Source organism: Salvelinus alpinus, chromosome 11, assembly GCF_045679555.1.
Source record: "Salvelinus alpinus chromosome 11, SLU_Salpinus.1, whole genome shotgun sequence".
Lineage (NCBI taxonomy): Eukaryota > Metazoa > Chordata > Actinopteri > Salmoniformes > Salmonidae > Salvelinus > Salvelinus alpinus.
Window position 1 is genome coordinate 1,360,337 of NC_092096.1, and position 22,241 is coordinate 1,382,577.

The 22,241-nt window shown below is 48.6% G+C and overlaps 1 protein-coding gene across 2 annotated transcripts in view; it reads left to right on the forward strand.

Annotated features, from left to right (window-relative positions):
• The window catches only part of LOC139533456 (rho GTPase-activating protein 8-like), a 47,046-nt gene extending 31,325 nt beyond the window's left edge, over positions 1–15,721 (forward strand). For both annotated transcript variants that reach the window (XM_071331485.1, XM_071331486.1), the window contains 4 exons: positions 6,788–6,865; positions 9,115–9,243; positions 11,162–11,265; positions 15,111–15,721. In XM_071331485.1, the coding sequence (XP_071187586.1) occupies positions 6,788–6,865; positions 9,115–9,243; positions 11,162–11,265; positions 15,111–15,308 (509 nt within the window). In that variant the 3' untranslated portion in view covers positions 15,309–15,721. The remainder of the gene's footprint in view (positions 1–6,787; positions 6,866–9,114; positions 9,244–11,161; positions 11,266–15,110) is intronic.
• The last annotated feature ends 6,520 nt before the right edge of the window (positions 15,722–22,241 follow it).

Consider the following 22,241-nt stretch of genomic DNA (forward strand, 5'->3'; position numbering starts at 1 on the left):
CTGTCTGATAGGACCTCGGATCAGGTACAGGACCTCTACAGGTAGGAGCTGTCTGATAGGACCTTGGATCAGGTACAGGACCTCTACAGTAATAGTTGAGGTAGGAGCTGTCTGATAGGACCTTGGATCAGGGACCTCTACAGTAATAGTTGAGGTAGGAGCTGTGTGATAGGACCCTGGATCAGGTACAGGACCTCTACAGGTAGGAGCTGTCTGATAGGACCCTGAATCAGGTACCTCTACTGTAATAGTTGAGGTAGGAGCTGTCTGATAGGACCTTGGATCAGGGACCTCTACTGTAATAGTTGAGGTAGGAGCTGTGTGATAGGACCCTGGATCAGGGACCTCTACAGGTAGGAGCTGTGTGATAGGACCCTGGATCAGGGACCTCTACAGGTAGGAGCTGTCTGATAGGACCCTGGATCAGGGACCTCTACTGTAATAGTTGAGGTAGGAGCTGTCTGATAGGACCCTGGATCAGGGACCTCTACAGTAATAGTTGAGCTAGGAGCTGTGTGATAGGACCCTGGATCAGGTACCTCTACTGTAATAGTTGAGCTAGGAGCTGTCTGATAGGACCCTGGATCAGGTACCTCTACAGTAGTAGTAGTTGAGCTAGGAGCTGTGTGATAGGACCCTGGATCAGGGACCTCTACTGTAATAGTTGAGGTAGGAGCTGTGTGATAGGACCCTGGATCAGGGACCTCTACAGGTAGGAGCTGTGTGATAGGACCTTGGATCAGGGACCTCTACAGGTAGGAGCTGTGTGATAGGACCCTGGATCAGGGACCTCTACAGTAATAGTTGAGCTAGGAGCTGTGTGATAGGACCCTGGATCAGGGACCTCAACTGTAATAGTTGAGCTAGGAGCTGTCTGATAGGACCCTGGATCAGGTACCTCTACTGTAGTAGTAGTTGAGCTAGGAGCTGTCTGATAGGACCTTGGATCAGGTACCTCTACTGTAGTAGTAGTTGAGGTAGGAGCTGTCTGATAGGACCTTGGATCAGGTACCTCTACTGTAGTAGTAGTTGAGGTAGGAGCTGTCTGATAGGACCTTGGATCAGGTACCTCTACTGTAATAGTTGAGCTAGGAGCTGTGTGATAGGACCTTGGATCAGGTACCTCTACTGTAGTAGTAGTTGAGCTAGGAGCTGTCTGATAGGACCCTGGATCAGGGACCTCTACAGTAGTAATACTTGAGGTAGGAGCTGTCTGATAGGACCCTGGATCAGGTACCTCTACAGTAATAGTTGAGGTAGGAGCTGTCTGATAGGACCCTGGATCAGGGACCTCTACTGTAATAGTTGAGCTAGGAGCTGTCTGATAGGACCCTGGATCAGGTACCTCTACAGTAGTAGTAGTTGAGCTAGGAGCTGTGTGATAGGACCCTGGATCAGGGACCTCTACTGTAATAGTTGAGGTAGGAGCTGTGTGATAGGACCCTGGATCAGGGACCTCTACAGGTAGGAGCTGTGTGATAGGACCCTGGATCAGGGACCTCTACAGTAATAGTTGAGCTAGGAGCTGTGTGATAGGACCCTGGATCAGGGACCTCTACTGTAATAGTTGAGCTAGGAGCTGTCTGATAGGACCCTGGATCAGGGACCTCTACTGTAGTAGTTGTTGAGGTAGGAGCTGTCTGATAGGACCCTGGATCAGGGACCTCTACAGTAGTAATACTTGAGGTAGGAGCTGTCTGATAGGACCCTGGATCAGGGACCTCTACAGTAATAGTTGAGCTAGGAGCTGTGTGATAGGACCCTGGATCAGGGACCTCTACAGTAATAGTTGAGCTAGGAGCTGTGTGATAGGACCCTGGATCAGGTACCTCTACTGTAATAGTTGAGCTAGGAGCTGTCTGATAGGACCCTGGATCAGGTACCTCTACAGTAGTAGTAGTTGAGCTAGGAGCTGTGTGATAGGACCCTGGATCAGGGACCTCTACTGTAATAGTTGAGGTAGGAGCTGTGTGATAGGACCCTGGATCAGGGACCTCTACAGGTAGGAGCTGTGTGATAGGACCTTGGATCAGGGACCTCTACAGGTAGGAGCTGTGTGATAGGACCCTGGATCAGGGACCTCTACAGTAATAGTTGAGCTAGGAGCTGTGTGATAGGACCCTGGATCAGGGACCTCAACTGTAATAGTTGAGCTAGGAGCTGTCTGATAGGACCCTGGATCAGGGACCTCTACTGTAGTAGTAGTTGAGCTAGGAGCTGTCTGATAGGACCTTGGATCAGGTACCTCTACTGTAGTAGTAGTTGAGGTAGGAGCTGTCTGATAGGACCTTGGATCAGGTACCTCTACTGTAGTAGTAGTTGAGGTAGGAGCTGTCTGATAGGACCTTGGATCAGGTACCTCTACTGTAATAGTTGAGCTAGGAGCTGTGTGATAGGACCTTGGATCAGGGACCTCTACTGTAATAGTTGAGCTAGGAGCTGTCTGATAGGACCCTGGATCAGGGACCTCTACAGTAGTAATACTTGAGCTAGGAGCTGTCTGATAGGACCCTGGATCAGGGACCTCTACAGTAGTAATACTTGAGGTAGGAGCTGTGTGATAGGACCCTGGATCAGGGACCTCAACTGTAATAGTTGAGCTAGGAGCTGTCTGATAGGACCCTGGATCAGGGACCTCTACTGTAATAGTAGTTGAGCTAGGAGCTGTGTGATAGGACCCTGGATCAGGGACCTCTACTGTAGTAGTAGTTGAGCTAGGAGCTGTCTGATAGGACCCTGGATCAGGGACCTCTACAGTAGTAATACTTGAGGTAGGAGCTGTCTGATAGGACCCTGGATCAGGTACCTCTACAGTAATAGTTGAGGTAGGAGCTGTCTGATAGGACCCTGGATCAGGGACCTCTACTGTAATAGTTGAGCTAGGAGCTGTCTGATAGGACCCTGGATCAGGTACCTCTACAGTAGTAGTAGTTGAGCTAGGAGCTGTGTGATAGGACCCTGGATCAGGGACCTCTACTGTAATAGTTGAGGTAGGAGCTGTGTGATAGGACCCTGGATCAGGGACCTCTACAGGTAGGAGCTGTGTGATAGGACCCTGGATCAGGGACCTCTACAGGTAGGAGCTGTGTGATAGGACCCTGGATCAGGGACCTCTACACTAATAGTTGAGCTAGGAGCTGTGTGATAGGACCCTGGATCAGGGACCTCTACTGTAATAGTTGAGCTAGGAGCTGTCTGATAGGACCCTGGATCAGGGACCTCTACTGTAGTAGTTGTTGAGGTAGGAGCTGTCTGATAGGACCCTGGATCAGGGACCTCTACAGTAGTAATACTTGAGGGCTTAGCTGTCTGATAGGACCCTGGATCAGGGACCTCTACAGTAATAGTTGAGCTAGGAGCTGTGTGATAGGACCCTGGATCAGGGACCTCTACTGTAATAGTTGAGCTAGGAGCTGTCTGATAGGACCCTGGATCAGGGACCTCTACTGTAGTAGTTGTTGAGGTAGGAGCTGTCTGATAGGACCCTGGATCAGGGACCTCTACAGTAATAGTTGAGGTAGGAGCTGTCTGATAGGACCTTGGATCAGGGACCTCTACTGTAATAGTTGAGGTAGGAGCTGTCTGATAGGACCCTGGATCAGGGACCTCTACAGTAGTAGTTGAGGTAGGAGCTGTCTGATAGGACCCTGGATCAGGGACCTCTACAGTAATACTTGAGGTAGGAGCTGTCTGATAGGACCTTGGATCAGGGACCTCTACTGTAATAGTTGAGGTAGGAGCTGTCTGATAGGACCCTGGATCAGGGACCTCTACAGTAGTAGTTGAGGTAGGAGCTGTCTGATAGGACCCTGGATCAGGTACCAGACCTCTACAGGTAGGAGCTGTCTGATAGGACCATGGATCAGGTACAGGACCTCTACAGTAATAGTTGAGGTAGGAGCTGTTTGATAGGACCCTGGATCAGGTACAGGACCTCTACAGGTAGGAGCTGTCTGATAAGACCTTGGATCAGGTACAGGACCTCTACAGGTAGGAGCTGTCTGATAGGACCCTGGATCAGGTACAGGACCTCTACAGTGATAGTTGTTGAGGTAGAAGCTGTCTGATAGGACCCTGGATCAGGTACAGGACCTCTACAGTAATAGTTGAGGTAGGAGCTGTCTGATAGGACCCTGGATCAGGTACAGGACCTCTATAGTAATAGTTGAGGTAGGAGCTGTGTGATAGGACCCTGGATCAGGTACCAGACCTCTACAGGTAGGAGCTGTCTGATAGGACCCTGGATCAGGTACCGGACATCTACAGTAATAGTTGAGGTAGGAGCTGTCTGATAGGACCTTGGATCAGGGACAGGATCTCTACAGTAATAGTTGTTGAGGTAGGAGCAGTCTGATAGGACCTTGGATCAGGGACCTCTACAGGTAGGAGCTGTCTGATAGGACCTCGGATCAGGTACAGGACCTCTACAGGTAGGAGCTGTCTGATAGGACCTTGGATCAGGTACAGGACCTCTACAGTAATAGTTGAGGTAGGAGCTGTCTGATAGGACCTTGGATCAGGGACCTCTACAGTAATAGTTGAGGTAGGAGCTGTGTGATAGGACCCTGGATCAGGTACAGGACCTCTACAGGTAGGAGCTGTCTGATAGGACCCTGAATCAGGTACCTCTACTGTAATAGTTGAGGTAGGAGCTGTCTGATAGGACCTTGGATCAGGGACCTCTACTGTAATAGTTGAGGTAGGAGCTGTGTGATAGGACCCTGGATCAGGGACCTCTACAGGTAGGAGCTGTGTGATAGGACCCTGGATCAGGGACCTCTACAGGTAGGAGCTGTCTGATAGGACCCTGGATCAGGGACCTCTACTGTAATAGTTGAGGTAGGAGCTGTCTGATAGGACCCTGGATCAGGGACCTCTACAGTAATAGTTGAGCTAGGAGCTGTGTGATAGGACCCTGGATCAGGTACCTCTACTGTAATAGTTGAGCTAGGAGCTGTCTGATAGGACCCTGGATCAGGTACCTCTACAGTAGTAGTAGTTGAGCTAGGAGCTGTGTGATAGGACCCTGGATCAGGGACCTCTACTGTAATAGTTGAGGTAGGAGCTGTGTGATAGGACCCTGGATCAGGGACCTCTACAGGTAGGAGCTGTGTGATAGGACCTTGGATCAGGGACCTCTACAGGTAGGAGCTGTGTGATAGGACCCTGGATCAGGGACCTCTACAGTAATAGTTGAGCTAGGAGCTGTGTGATAGGACCCTGGATCAGGGACCTCAACTGTAATAGTTGAGCTAGGAGCTGTCTGATAGGACCCTGGATCAGGTACCTCTACTGTAGTAGTAGTTGAGCTAGGAGCTGTCTGATAGGACCTTGGATCAGGTACCTCTACTGTAGTAGTAGTTGAGGTAGGAGCTGTCTGATAGGACCTTGGATCAGGTACCTCTACTGTAGTAGTAGTTGAGGTAGGAGCTGTCTGATAGGACCTTGGATCAGGTACCTCTACTGTAATAGTTGAGCTAGGAGCTGTGTGATAGGACCTTGGATCAGGTACCTCTACTGTAGTAGTAGTTGAGCTAGGAGCTGTCTGATAGGACCCTGGATCAGGGACCTCTACAGTAGTAATACTTGAGGTAGGAGCTGTCTGATAGGACCCTGGATCAGGTACCTCTACAGTAATAGTTGAGGTAGGAGCTGTCTGATAGGACCCTGGATCAGGGACCTCTACTGTAATAGTTGAGCTAGGAGCTGTCTGATAGGACCCTGGATCAGGTACCTCTACAGTAGTAGTAGTTGAGCTAGGAGCTGTGTGATAGGACCCTGGATCAGGGACCTCTACTGTAATAGTTGAGGTAGGAGCTGTGTGATAGGACCCTGGATCAGGGACCTCTACAGGTAGGAGCTGTGTGATAGGACCCTGGATCAGGGACCTCTACAGGTAGGAGCTGTGTGATAGGACCCTGGATCAGGGACCTCTACAGTAATAGTTGAGCTAGGAGCTGTGTGATAGGACCCTGGATCAGGGACCTCTACTGTAATAGTTGAGCTAGGAGCTGTCTGATAGGACCCTGGATCAGGGACCTCTACTGTAGTAGTTGTTGAGGTAGGAGCTGTCTGATAGGACCCTGGATCAGGGACCTCTACAGTAGTAATACTTGAGGTAGGAGCTGTCTGATAGGACCCTGGATCAGGGACCTCTACAGTAATAGTTGAGCTAGGAGCTGTGTGATAGGACCCTGGATCAGGGACCTCTACTGTAATAGTTGAGCTAGGAGCTGTCTGATAGGACCCTGGATCAGGGACCTCTACTGTAGTAGTTGTTGAGGTAGGAGCTGTCTGATAGGACCCTGGATCAGGGACCTCTACAGTAATAGTTGAGGTAGGAGCTGTCTGATAGGACCTTGGATCAGGGACCTCTACTGTAATAGTTGAGGTAGGAGCTGTCTGATAGGACCCTGGATCAGGGACCTCTACAGTAGTAGTTGAGGTAGGAGCTGTCTGATAGGACCCTGGATCAGGGACCTCTACAGTAATACTTGAGGTAGGAGCTGTCTGATAGGACCTTGGATCAGGGACCTCTACTGTAATAGTTGAGGTAGGAGCTGTCTGATAGGACCCTGGATCAGGGACCTCTACAGTAGTAGTTGAGGTAGGAGCTGTCTGATAGGACCCTGGATCAGGGACCTCTACAGTAATAGTAGTTGAGGTAGGAGCTGTCTGATAGGACCCTACCTCTCTGTAATAGTAGTTGAGGTAGGAGCTGTGTGATAGGACCCTACCTCTCTGTAATAGTAGTTGAAGCCTTTCACTCCCTCCCACCTCTCCTCAGGTCTCCAGACAGAAGGTATCTTCAGGAGGTCCGCTCGTGTTCAGCTCATCAAGGACGTCCAGAAGCTCTACAACCAGGGTGAGTTGGAACCTCTAACATCCGTAATAACCTTTATAAGCTCTACAACCAGGGTGAGGTGGAACCTCTATAACATCCATAATAACCTTTATAACCTCCTATAAGCTCTACAACCAGGGTGAGATGGAACCTCTATAACATCCATAATAACCTTTATAAGCTCTACAACCAGGGTGAGGTGGAACCTCTATAACATCCATAATAACCTTTATAACCTCCTATAAGCTCTACAACCAGGGTGAGATGGAACCTCTATAACATCCATAATAACCTTTATAACCTCTATTAGCTCTACAACCAGGGTGAGTTGGAACCTCTATAACATCCATTATAACATCCATAATAACCTTTATAACCTCTAGCTCTACAACCAGGGTGAGATGGAACCTCTATAACTTCCATAATAACCTTTATAACCTCTTAGTTCTACAACCAGGGTGAGATGGAACCTCTATAACATCCATAATAACCTTTATAACCTCTATTAGCTCTACAACCAGGGTGAGATGGAACCTCTATAACATCCATAATAACCGTTATAACCTCTACAACCAGGGTGAGATGGAACCTCTATAACCTCCATAATAACCTTTATAATCTCCTATAAGCTCTACAACCAGGGTGAGATGGAACCTCTATAACATCCATAATAACCTTTATAACCTCTATAAGCTCTACAACCAGGGTGAGATGGAACCTCTATAACATCCATAATAACCTTTATAACCTCTTAGCTCTACAACCAGGGTGGGATGGAACCTCTATAACATCCATAATAACCGTTATAACCTCTATAAGCTCTACAACCAGGGTGAGATGGAACCTCTATAACATCCATTATAACATCCATAATAACCTTTATAACCTCTTAGCTCTACAACCAGGGTGGGATGGAACCTCTATAACATCCATAATAACCGTTATAACCTCTATAAGCTCTACAACCAGGGTGAGATGGAACCTCTATAACATCCATAATAACCTTTATAACCTCTTAGCTCTACAACCAGGGTGGGATGGAACCTCTATAACATCCATAATAACCGTTATAACCTCTATAAGCTCTACAACCAGGGTGAGATGGAACCTCTATAACATCCATAATAACCGTTATAACCTCTATAAGCTCTACAACCAGGGTGAGATGGAACCTCTATAACATCCATAATAACCTTTATAACCTCTATAAGCTCTACAACCAGGGTGGGATGGAACCTCTATAACATCCAGGTCTCTGTCTCTCCTCCTCAGGGAAGCTCAGTTAATCTGTTATCAGGTCTCTGTCTCTCCTCCTCAGGGAAGCTCAGTTAATCTGTTATCAGGTCTCTGTGTCTCCTCCTCAGGGAAGCTCAGTTAATCTGTTATCAGGTCTCTCTCCTCCTCAGGGAAGCTCAGTTAGTCTGTTGTCAGGTCTCTGTCTCTCCTCCTCAGGGAAGCTCAGTTAATCTGTTATCAGGTCTCTGTCTCTCCTCCTCAGGGAAGCTCAGTTAGTCTGTTGTCAGGTCTCTGTCTCTCCTCCTCAGGGAAGCTCGGTCTGTTATCAGGTCTCTGTCTCTCCTCCTCAGGGAAGCTCAGTCAGTCTGTTATCAGGTCTCTGTGTCTCCTCCTCAGGGAAGCTCAGTTAGTCTGTTGTCAGGTCTCTGTCTCTCCTCCTCAGGGAAGCTCAGTTAATCTGTTGTCAGGTCTCTGTCTCTCCTCCTCAGGGAAGCTCAGTTAATCTGTTATCAGGTCTCTGTGTCTCCTCCTCAGGGAAGCTCAGTTAGTCTGTTATCAGGTCTCTGTCTCTCCTCCTCAGGGAAGCTCAGTTAATCTGTTATCAGGTCTCTGTCTCTCCTCCTCAGGGAAGCTCAGTTAATCTGTTATCAGGTCTCTGTCTCTCCTCCTCAGGGAAGCTTAAGTTAATCTGTTATCAGGTCTCTGTCTCTCCTCCTCAGGGAAGCTCAGTTAGTCTGTTTATCAGGTCTCTGTCTCTCCTCCTCAGGGAAGCTCAGTTAGTCTGTTATCAGGTCTCTGTCTCTCCTCCTCAGGGAAGCTCAGTTAGTCTGTTATCAGGTCTCTGTGTCTCCTCCTCCGGGAAGCTCAGTACGTCTGTTATCAGGTCTCTGTCTCTCCTCCTCAGGGAAGCTCAGTTAGTCTGTTATCAGGTCTCTGTCTCTCCTCCTCAGGGAAGCTCAGTTAGTCTGTTATCAGGTCTCTCTCCTCCTCAGGGAAGCTCAGTTAATCTGTTATCAGGTCTCTCTCCTCCTCAGGGAAGCCAGTGGTGTTCGAGCAGTATGGAGACATCCATGTGCCTGCTGTCATCCTGAAGACCTTCCTCAGAGAGCTACCTGAACCCCTGCTCACCTTCCCCCTCTACCGCCAGATACAGGACATAGTCCGTAAGTACATGTGCCTGGCGAGGCTTTAGCTCAGCAGGCTAACACAATGTTGTGACACGTAGGACACGGGTCCAATAAAATGAGTTAGTCTAGAGAGTTCTCTGTCAGCATCGTTCACACACCCTCTTAAGCCTTAGCTCCACCCATCTCTTTAAAATGTCACATGTCGACCGGTCTCTCGTTGTCGACGGGTCTCTCGCCGTAGAGGTGGATCAGAGAATCACCATCAGCAAGAGCAACATCATTGATGTATACAGAGAAAAGAGTCAGCCCGAGAATTGAACCCTGTGGTACCCCCAAAGAGACTGCCAAGGGTCCGGAAAACAGGCCCTCCGATTTGACACACTGAACTCTATCAGAGAAGTAGTTGGTGAACCAGGCGAGGCAGTCATTTGAGAAACCAAGGCTAGAAACCGAGTCTGCCAATAAGAATGCGGTGATTGAGTCGAAAGCCTTGGCCGGGTCGATGAAGACGGCTGCACAGTACTGTCTTTTATAGATGGCGGTTATGATATTGTTTTGGACCTTGAGCGTGGCTGAGGTGCTCCCATGACCAGCTCTGAAACCAGATTGCATAGCGGAGAAGGTATGGTGGGATTCGAAATGGTCGGTGATCTGTTTGTTAACTTGGCTTTCGAAGACTTTAGAAAGGCAGGGTAGGATAGATATAGGTCTGTAACAGTTTGGGTCTAGAGTGTCTCCCCCTTTGAAGAGGGGGATGACCGCGGCAGCTTTCCAGTCTTTAGGGATCTCAGACGATACGAAAGAGAGGTTGAACAGGCTAGTAATAGGGGTTGCAACAATTTCGGTGGCTAATTTTAGAAAAAGAGGGTCCAGATTGTCTAGCCCGGCTGATTTGTAGGAATCCAGATAGTGCAGCTCTTTCAGAACATCTGCTATCTGGATTTTGGGGGGGGGGGGGTTCTGCGGGGGGTGCAGAGCTGTTGGCCGCGGTTGGGGTAGCCAGGTGGAAAGCATGGCCAGCCGTAGAAAAATGCTTATTGAAATTTATTATAGTGGATTTATCGGTGGTGACAGTGTTTCCTAGCCTCAGTGCAGTGGGCAGCTGGGAGGAGGTGCTCTTATTCTCCATGGACTTTACAGTGTCCCAGAACTTTTGGAAATTAGTGCTACAGGGTGCACATTTCTGTTTGAAAAAGCTAGCCTTTGCTTTCCTAACTGCCTGTGTATATTGGTTCCTGACTTCCTGGAAAAGTTGCATATCACGGGGGCTATTCGATGCTAATTCAGTACGCCACAGGATGTTTTTGTGCTGGTCAAGGGCAGTCTGGAGTGAACCAAGGGCTATATCTGTTCTTATTTGTACATTTTTTGAAAGGGGCATGCTTATTTAAGATGGTGAGGAAGGCACTTTTAAAGAGCAACCAGGCATCCTCAACTGACGGGATGAGGTCAATATCCTTCCAGGATACCCAGGCCAGGTCGGTTAGAAAGGCCTGCTCGCTGAAGTGTTTTAGGGAGCGTTTGACAGTGATGAGTGGAGGTCGTTTGACCGCGGATCCATAACGGACGCAGGCAATGAGGCAGTGATCGCTGAGATCCTGGTTGAAGACAGCAGAGGTGTGTTTAGAGGGCAAGTTGGTCAGGATGATATCTATGAGGGTGCCCATGGTTACGGATTTAGGGTTGTACCTGGTAGGTTCTTTGATAATTTGGGTGAGATTGAGGGCATCAAGCTTAGATTGTAGGACGGCCGGGGTGTTAAGCATATCCCAGTTTAGGACAAGATTGGAATTCAAATCTCCAGATCCCAGACCATTGTGAAGTAGGAAACCTGCATCAATTGCCCAACTTCCTGAATTGGGTCACATACGGAACAGACCGTGGTGACCCAGTCTATCTGAACTGAAAGGAGAACCTCAACGTGTAATGTTTGACATACAGCTTGTTCTTCCAGGAGTGGAGAGCAGTCTACGAGTGACCACCTGTAAACACATCCTAGAGAGTCTACCAGAACACAACTACATGGTGTTGAAGTACCTGCTCTGTTTCCTGAACATGGTAATAACACGGCACGGCAACACACAACATGACACAACGCCGCACGGCAACACACAACATGACACAACGCCGCACGGCAACACACAACACACATGACACAACGCCGCACGGCAACACACAACATGACACAACGCCGCACGGCAACACACATGACACAACGCCGCACGGCAACACACATGACACAACGCCGCACGGCAACACACAACATGACACAACGCCGCACGGCAACACACAACACCGCACGGCAACACACAACGCCGCACGGCAACACACAACATGACACAACGCCGCACGGCAAAACACGACATGACACAACGCCGCACGGCAACACACAACATGACACAACACCGCACGGCAACACACAACACCGCACGGCAACACACAACGCCGCACGGCAACACACAACATGACACAACGCCGCACGGCAACACACAGCAACGTAGTGCTCAAGTACCGCTCTGCTTCCTGCCCATGATCAGAACCAGAACATCATTATCCTCCTATCACGTTCAACAGGCTGATGTTCTGGCTCCAGAATACAACCCAACCGCCATAACTTCTCAAAGGCCTTTGTTCTTCATATGAAGACGGACTCTTTACACAATGTAATGTCCTTAAGATACGACATCTCAAAGCCCGCTGAATAAATATAGCTGAAAATGCCTGTTTGTCTTTGGGGGGGGGGGGACTGTAAAACCAAATGCACCGCTATATTAATGCCGTGTAGACATTTTAGAAAAGGCCTGACCAACAGAAACAGACCACTACAATAATATTCCACTGTTGAGAGAAATCAAACCCGCTTCCCCTTTTCTCCCATGAGTGGTTACATTTCTCAAACCCCTCTCTCTCTCCGTTCACACCGACCTTCACTAACCAGCCATAACCAGAACTAACCCACAAGGCCTCAGACAGGAAGACATGAGGTGTGTCCCTAACAGCACCCTGGCCCCTATATAGTGCACTACCTTTGACCAGGAGGCCCATCGGGAGCCGTTTGGGACGAGGGCTGTCTCTGATCCAGATTGTAAGGACTCCCAGGCTATGTAATAAAGTTATCCAGTAGACAGAATAATGCTGAGTTTCACTCTCTGGGACTTTACGTTCACTTCCCATGTTAATATAATGCTGAGTTTCACTCTCTGGGACTTTACGTTCACTTCCCATGTTAATATAATACTGAGCTTCACTCTCTGGGACTTTACATTCACTTCCCATGTTAATATAATGCTGAGTTTCACTCTCTGGGACTTTACGTTCACTTCCCATGTTAATATAATACTGAGTTTCACTCTCTGGGACTTTACATTCACTTCCCATGTTAATATAATACTGAGCTTCACTCTCTGGGACTTTACGTTCACTTCCCATGTTAATATAATGCTGAGTTTCACTCTCTGGGACTTTACGTTCACTTCCCATGTTAATATAATACTGAGCTTCACTCTCTGGGACTTTACGTTCACTTCCCATGTTAATATAATGCTGAGTTTCACTCTCTGGGACTTTACGTTCACTTCCCATGTTAATATAATGCTGAGTTTCACTCTCTGGGACTTTACATTCACTTCCCATGTTAATATAATGCTGAGTTTCACTCTCTGGGACTTTACGTTCACTTCCCATGTTAATATAATGCTGAGTTTCACTCTCTGGGACTTTACATTCACTTCCCATGTTAATATAATACTGAGCTTCACTCTCTGGGACTTTACATTCACTTCCCATGTTAATATAATACTGAGCTTCACTCTCTGGGACTTTACATTCACTTCCCATGTTAATATAATACTGAGTTTCACTCTCTGGGACTTTACGTTCACTTCCCATGTTAATATAATACTGAGCTTCACTCTCTGGGACTTTACATTCACTTCCCATGTTAATATAATACTGAGCTTCACTCTCTGAGACTTTACGTTCACTTCCCATGTTAATATAATGCTGAGTTTCACTCTCTGGGACTTTACGTTCACTTCCCATGTTAATATAATACTGCTTGTCTGTAACTCGCAGGTTAATATGGTGAGACTGTATTAGACTATATCATCTAGTCAGATCTGTCTTGGGTGCTGTTAGACTGGTTATCAGACCGGGCTGACGGGGGACTGGTTATCAGACCGGGCTGACGGGGACTGGTTATCAGACCGGGCCGACTGGGGGACTGGTTATCAGACCGGGCCGACTGGGGGACTGGTTATCAGACCGGGCCGACTGGGGGACTGGTTATCAGACCGGGCCGACTGGGGGGACTGGTTATCAGACCGGGCCGACTGGGGGGACTGGTTATCAGACCGGGCCGACTGGGGGGACAGACCGGGCCGACTGGGGGGACTGGTTATCAGACCGGGCCGACTGGGGGGACTGGTTATCAGACCGGGCCGACTGGGGGGACTGGTTATCAGACCGGGCCGACTGGGGGGACTGGTTATCAGACCGGGCCGACTGGGGGGACTGGTTATCAGACCGGGCCGACTGGTTATCAGACCGGGGGACTGGTTATCAGACCGGGCCTACTGGGGGACTGGTTATCAGACCGGGCTCACGGGTTTATTAAGGGCTTTTTTGTGGATTAGCAGGCTTCTGTTCCGCCATGTAGTGTGTCAGACCAATAGGAGTAAATACATTCCTAGAAGAACAGGTCACTCTGTTGTCACGTAAAACCACCTGTTGTCATACCGACAGGAGTAACAGGCCTTCTGTTGTCATACCGACAGGAGTAACAGGCCTTCTGTTGTCATACCGACAGGAGTAACAGGCCTTCTGTTGTCATACCGACAGGAGTAACAGGCCTTCTGTTGTCATACCGACAGGAGTAACAGGCCTTCTGTTGTCATACCGACAGGAGTAACAGGCCTTCTGTTGTCATACCGACAGGAGTAACAGGCCTTCTGTTGTCATACCGACAGGAGTAACAGGCCTTCTGTTGTCATACCGACAGGAGTAACAGGCCTTCTGTTGTCATACCGACAGGAATAACAGGCCTTCTGTTGTCATACCGACAGGAGTAACAGGCCTTCTGTTGTCATACCGACAGGAGTAACAGGCCTTCTGTTGTCATACCGACAGGAGTAACAGGCCTTCTGTTGTCATACCGACAGGAGTAACAGGCCTTCTGTTGTCATACCGACAGGAGTAACAGGCCTTCTGTTGTCATACCGACAGGAGTAACAGGTCACTCTGTTGTCATACCGACAGGAATAACAGGTCACTCTGTTGTCATACCGACAGGAGTAACAGGCCTTCTGTTGTCATACCGACAGGAGTAACAGGCCTTCTGTTGTCATACCGACAGGAATAACAGGCCTTCTGTTGTCATACCGACAGGAGTAACAGGCCTTCTGTTGTCATACCGACAGGAGTAACAGGCCTTCTGTTGTCATACCGACAGGAGTAACAGGCCTTCTGTTGTCATACCGACAGGAATAACAGGCCTTCTGTTGTCATACCGACAGGAGTAACAGGCCTTCTGTTGTCATACCGACAGGAATAACAGGTCACTCTGTTGTCATACCGACAGGAGTAACAGGCCTTCTGTTGTCATACCGACAGGAATAACAGGTCACTCTGTTGTCATACCGACAGGAGTAACAGGCCTTCTGTTGTCATACCGACAGGAGTAACAGGCCTTCTGTTGTCATACCGACAGGAGTAACAGGCCTTCTGTTGTCATACCGACAGGAGTAACAGGCCTTCTGTTGTCATACCGACAGGAGTAACAGGCCTTCTGTTGTCATACCGATCATTAGGATGTTACCATTTTATATGTGGACTAGGTTGAATGGCAGGCAGTCTGTTTAGTCAGGATCGAGTGTAAACACTTTCTCTCTCTCCTCCTCCTCCAGGTCTCTCAGCAGAGTATCATCAACAAGATGTCTCCCTCCAACCTGGCTTGTGTGTTTGGTGTCAATCTGTCCTGGCCTTCTCAGGGCTCTGTCTCTCTGACATCTCTAACACCGCTCAACATCTTCACTGAGATCCTTATAGAACATTACCATACAGTCTTCAGCTCCCGCTGCCCACAAGCAGAGGTACTGCCCTGATACCAGCCCTGATACCAGCCCTGATACCAGCCCTGATACCAGCCCTGATACCAGCCCCGATACCAGCCCCGATACCAGCCCCCGATGCCTGCCCCCGATGCCTGCCCCCGATGCCTGCCCCCGATGCCTGCCCCCGATACCTGCCCCCGATACCTGCCCCCGATACCAGCCCCCGATACCAGCCCCCGACACGCTCCACTGCACAGCCCAACACCTTGTTACTCAACGCAAAAAAACAGACACGCTGTGATTGTCTACTGGGATGACCTGTTTTGAAGAATGTCCCCAACCACCTGCTGCTCCTGAAACAAGATGGCTCCCAGAAATCTGTCCCTTTTCTTTCTGCTGTGACATAATCCAGTTTTGTTTTGGTACATGAGAGGAGTTGGAGAATAAAAGTCCTGACATATAGAGACTTGTGTGTTCTGTTAGATGTCTGCTCAGCTCTCATGCCCACCCCACTCTATATACAGTATGTAATGTATATATTACCTATATATTCACACTATCAGTCACTATCCATGGAATTCCCACTGCACTCGTATAATGTGCTATAATGTTTGATCTGGTTTTTCAATGGTGGACGAAACAGAAGCTAAAATCTGTCAAATCCAACTTAATACATGGGACTGTGTACAGGCAGATTGTGGTTTTCCTGCTCGAGTTACATTTCAAAAAAGGAGAAATGGAATATTTAAAGAGGAGCTAGGTTGGAGAGGTCTATACTGCCCACTACTGTAGTAACAGCAGAGGTCTATACTGCCCACTACTGTAGTAACAGCAGAGGTCTATACTGCCCCCTACTGTAGTAACAGCAGAGGTCTATACTGCCCCCTACTGTAGTAACAGCAGAGGTCTATACTGCCCCCTACTGTAGTAACAGCAGAGGTCTATACTGCCCCCTACTGTAGTAACAGCAGAGGTCTATACTGCCCCCTACTGTAGTAACAGCAGAGGTCTATACTGCCCCCTACTGTAGTAACAGCAGAGGTCTATACTGCCACCTACTGTAGTAACAGCAGAGGTCTATACTGCCCCCTACTGTAGTAACAGCAGAGGTCTATACTGCCCCCTACTGTAGTAACAGCAGAGGTCTATACTGTCCCTTACTGTAGTAACAGCTGAGGTCTATACTGCCCCCTACTGTAGTAACAGCAGAGGTCTATACTGCCCCCTACTGTAGTAACAGCAGAGGTCTATACTGCCCACTACTGTAGTATCAGCAGAGGTCTATACTGCCCACTACTGTAGTAACAGCAGATGTCTATACTGCCCCTTACTGTAGTAACAGCAGAGGTCTATACTGCCCCCTACTGTAGTAACAGCAGAGGTCTATACTGCCCACTACTGTAGTAACAGCAGAGGTCTATACTGCCCACTACTGTAGTAACAGCAGAGGTCTATACTGCCCCTTACTGTAGTAACAGCAGAGGTCTATACTGCCCCCTACTGTAGTAACAGCAGAGGTCTATACTGCCCACTACTGTAGTAACAGCAGAGGTCTATACTGCCCCTTACTGTAGTAACAGCAGAGGTCTATACTGCCCCCTACTGTAGTAGCAGCAGAGGTCTATACTGCCCACTACTGTAGTAACAGCAGAGGTCTATACTGCCCCTTACTGTAGTAACAGCAGAGGTCTATACTGCCCCCTACTGTAGTAACAGCAGAAGTCTATACTGCCCACTACTGTAGTAACAGCAGAGGTCTATACTGCCCCTTACTGTAGTAACAGCAGAGGTCTATACTGCCACCTACTGTAGTAACAGCAGAGGTCTATACTGCCCCCTACTGTAGTAACAGCAGAGGTCTATACTGCCCACTACTGTAGTAACAGCAGAGGTCTATACTGCCCCTTACTGTAGTAACAGCAGAGGTCTATACTGCCACCTACTGTAGTAACAGCAGAGGTCTATACTGCCCCCTACTGTAGTAACAGCAGAGGTCTATACTGCCACCTACTGTAGTAACAGCAGAGGTCTATACTGCCCCCTACTGTAGTAACAGCAGAGGTCTATACTGCCCCCTACTGTAGTAACAGCAGAGGTCTATACTACCCCCTACTGTAGTAACAGCAGAGGTCTATACTGCCCCCTACTGTAGTAACAGCAGAGGTCTATACTGCCCCCTACTGTAGTAACAGCAGAGGTCTATACTGCCACCTACTGTAGTAACAGCAGAGATGTAGGTAGAGGTCTATACTGCCCCCTACTGTAGTAACAGCAGAGATGTAGGTAGAGGTCTATACTGCCCCCTACTGTAGTAACAGCAGAGGTCTATACTGCCCCCTACTGTAGTAACAGCAGAGATGTAGGTAGAGGTCTATACTGCCCCCTACTGTAGTAACAGCAGAGGTCTATACTGCCCCTTACTGTAGTAACAGCAGAGGTCTATACTGCCCCCTACTGTAGTAACAGCAGAGGTCTATACTGCCACCTACTGTAGTAACAGCAGAGGTCTATACTGCCACCTACTGTAGTAACAGCAGAGGTCTATACTGCCCCCTACTGTAGTAACAGCAGAGGTCTATACTGCCCCCTACTGTAGTAACAGCAGAGGTCTATACTGCCCCCTACTGTAGTAACAGCAGAGGTCTATACTGCCCCCTACTGTAGTAACAGCAGAGGTCTATACTGCCACCTACTGTAGTAACAGCAGAGGTCTATACTGCCCCCTACTGTAGTAACAGCAGAGGTCTATACTGCCCCTTACTGTAGTAACAGCAGAGGTGTAGGTAGAGGTCTATACTGCCCACTACTGTAGTAACAGCAGAGGTGTAGGTAGAGGTCTATACTGCCCACTACTGTAGTAACAGCAGAGGTCTATACTGCCACCTACTGTAGTAACAGCAGAGGTCTATACTGCCCCTTACTGTAGTAACAGCAGAGGTGTAGGTAGAGGTCTATACTGCCCACTACTGTAGTAACAGCAGAGGTGTAGGTAGAGGTCTATACTGCCCACTACTGTAGTAACAGCAGAGGTCTATACTGCCCCCTACTGTAGTAACAGCAGAGGTCTATACTGCCCCCTACTGTAGTAACAGCAGAGGTCTATACTGCCCCCTACTGTAGTAACAGCATAGGTCTATACTGCCCCCTACTGTAGTAACAGCAGAGGTCTATACTGCCCCCTACTGTAGTAACAGCAGAGGTCTATACTGCCCCCTACTGTAGTAACAGCAGAGGTCTATACTGCCCCCTACTGTAGTAACAGCAGAGGTCTATACTGCCCCCTACTGTAGTAACAGCAGAGGTCTATACTGCCCCCTACTGTAGTAACAGCAGAGGTCTATACTGCCCCCTACTGTAGTAACAGCAGAGGTCTATACTGCCCCCTACTGTAGTAACAGCAGAGGTCTATACTGCCCCCTACTGTAGTAACAGCAGAGGTCTATACTGCCCCCTACTGTAGTAACAGCAGAGGTCTATACTGCCCCCTACTGTAGTAACAGCAGAGGTCTATACTGCCCCCTACTGTAGTAACAGCAGAGGTCTATACTGCCCCCTACTGTAGTAACAGCAGAGGTCTATACTGCCCCCTACTGTAGTAACAGCAGAGGTTTATACTGCCCCCTACTGTAGTAACAGCAGAGGTCTATACTGCCCCCTACTGTAGTAACAGCAGAGGTTTATACTGCCCCCTACTGTAGTAACAGCAGAGGTCTATACTGCCCCCTACTGTAGTAACAGCAGAGGTCTATACTGCCCCCTACTGTAGTAACAGCAGAGGTCTATACTGCCCCCTACTGTAGTAACAGCAGAGGTCTATACTGCCCCCTACTGTAGTAACAGCAGAGGTCTATACTGCCCCCTACTGTAGTAACAGCAGAGGTCTATACTGCCCCCTACTGTAGTAACAGCAGAGGTCTATACTGCCCCCTACTGTAGTAACAGCAGAGGTCTATACTGCCCCCTACTGTAGTAACAGAAGAGGTCTATACTGCCCCCTACTGTAGTAACAGCAGAGGTGTATACTGCCCCCTACTGTAGTAACAGCAGAGGTCTATACTGCCCCCTACTGTAGTAACAGCAGAGGTCTATACTGCCCCCTACTGTAGTAACAGCAGAGGTCTATACTGCCCCCTACTGTAGTAACAGCAGAGGTCTATACTGCCACCTACTGTAATAACAGCAGAGGTCTATACTGCCCCCTACTGTAGTAACAGCAGAGGTCTATACTGCCCCCTACTGTAGTAACAGCAGAGGTCTATACTGCCACCTACTGTAGTAACAGCAGAGGTGTAGGTAGAGGTCTATACTGCCCCCTACTGTAGTAACAGCAGAGGTCTATACTGCCCCCTACTGTAGTAACACCAGAGGTGTAGGTAGAGGTCTATACTGCCCCCTACTGTAGTAAAAGCAGAGGTGTAGGTAGAGGTCTATACTGTCCCCTACTGTAGTAACAGCAGAGGTGTAGGTAGAGGTCTATACTGCCACCTACTGTAGTAACAGCAGAGGTCTATACTGCCCCCTACTGTAGTAACAGCAGAGGTCTATGCTGCCCCCTACTGTAGTAACAGCAGAGGTCTATACTGCCACCTACTGTAGTAACAGCAGAGGCCTATACTGCCCCCTACTGTAGTAACAGCAGAGGTCTATACTGCCCCCTACTGTAGTAACAGCAGAGGTCTATACTGCCCCCTACTGTAGTAACAGCAGAGGTCTATACTGCCCCCTACTGTAGTAACAGCAGAGGTCTATACTGCCACCTACTGTAATAACAGCAGAGATCTATACTGCCCCCTACTGTAGTAACAGCAGAGGTCTATACTGCCACCTACTGTAGTAACAGTATAGGTCTATACTGCCCCCTACTGTAGTAACAGCAGAGGTCTATACTGCCCCCTACTGTAGTAACAGCAGAGGTGTAGGTAGAGGTCTATACTGCCCCCTACTGTAGTAACAGCAGAGGTGTAGGTAGAGGTCTATACTGCCCCCTACTGTAGTAACAGCAGAGGTGTAGGTAGAGGTCTATACTGCCCCCTACTGTAGTAACAGCAGAGGTGTAGGTAGTGGTCTATACTGCCCCCTACTGTAGTAACAGCAGAGGTGTAGGTAGAGGTCTATACTGCCACCTACTGTAGTAACAGCAGAGGTCTATACTGCCCCCTACTGTAGTAACAGCAGAGGTCTATACTGCCCCCTACTGTAGTAACAGCAGAGGTCTATACTGCCCCTTACTGTAGTAACAGCAGAGGTCTATACTGCCCCCTACTGTAGTAACAGCAGCGGTCTATGCTGCCCCCTACTGTAGTAACAGCAGAGGCCTATACTGCCCCCTACTGTAGTAACAGCAGAGGTCTATACTGCCCCCTACTGTAGTAACAGCAGAGGTCTATACTGCCCCCTACTGTAGTAACAGCAGAGGTCTATACTGCCCCCTACTATAGTAACAGCAGAGGTCTATACTGCCACCTACTGTAGTAACAGCAGAGGTCTATACTGCTACCTACTGTAGTAACAGCAGAGGTCTATACTGCCCCCTACTGTAGTAACAGCAGAGGTCTATGCTGCCCCCTACTGTAGTAACAGCAGAGGTCTATACTGCCACCTACTGTAGTAACAGCAGAGGCCTATACTGCCCCCTACTGTAGTAACAGCAGAGGTCTATACTGCCCCCTACTGTAGTAACAGCAGAGGTCTATACTGCCCCCTACTGTAGTAACAGCAGAGGTCTATACTGCCCCCTACTGTAGTAACAGCAGAGGTCTATACTGCCCCCTACTGTAGTAACAGCAGAGGTCTATACTGCCCCCTACTGTAATAACAGCAGAGATCTATACTGCCCCCTACTGTAGTAACAGCAGAGGTCTATACTGCCACCTACTGTAGTAACAGCAGAGGTCTATACTGCCCCCTACTGTAGTAGCAGCAGAGGTCTATACTGCCCCCTACTGTAGTAACAGCAGAGGTCTATACTGCCACCTACTGTAGTAACAGCAGAGGTCTATACTGCCACCTACTGTAGTAACAGCAGAGGTCTATACTGCCCCCTACTGTAGTAACAGCAGAGGTCTATACTGCCCCCTACTGTAGTAACAGCAGAGGTCTATACTGCCCCCTACTGTAGTAACAGCAGAGGTCTATACTGCCCCCTACTGTAGTAACAGCAGAGGTCTATACTGCCACCTACTGTAGTAGCAGCAGAGGTCTATACTGCCCCCTACTGTAGTAACAGCAGAGGTCTATACTGCCCCCTACTGTAGTAACAGCACAGGTCTATGCTGCCACCTACTGTAATAACAGCAGAGGTGTAGGTAGAGGTCTATACTGCCACCTACTGTAGTAACAGCAGAGGTGTAGGTAGAGGTCTATACTGCCCCCTACTGTAATAACAGCAGAGGTGTAGGTAGAGGTCTATACTGCCCCCTACTGTAATAACAGCAGAGGTCTATGCTGCCCCCTACTGTAGTAACAGCAGAGGTGTAGGTAGAGGTCTATACTGCCACCTACTGTAGTAACACCAGAGGTGTAGGTAGAGGTCTATACTGCCCCCTACTGTAGTAACAGCAGAGGTCTATACTGCCCCCTACTGTAGTAACAGCAGAGATCTATACTGCCCCCTACTGTAGTAGCAGCAGAGGTCTATACTGCCCCCTACTGTAGTAACAGCAGAGGTCTATACTGCCACCTACTGTAGTAACAGCAGAGGTCTATACTGCCCCCTACTGTAGTAACAGCAGAGGTCTATACTGCTACCTACTGTAGTAACAGCAGAGGTCTATACTGCTACCTACTGTAGTAACAGCAGAGGTCTATACTGCCCCTTACTGTAGTAACAGCAGAGGTCTATACTGCCCCCTACTGTAGTAACAGCAGAGGTCTATGCTGCCCCCTACTGTAGTAACAGCAGAGGCCTATACTGCCCCCTACTGTAGTAACAGCAGAGGTCTATACTGCCCCCTACTGTAGTAACAGCAGAGATCTATACTGCCC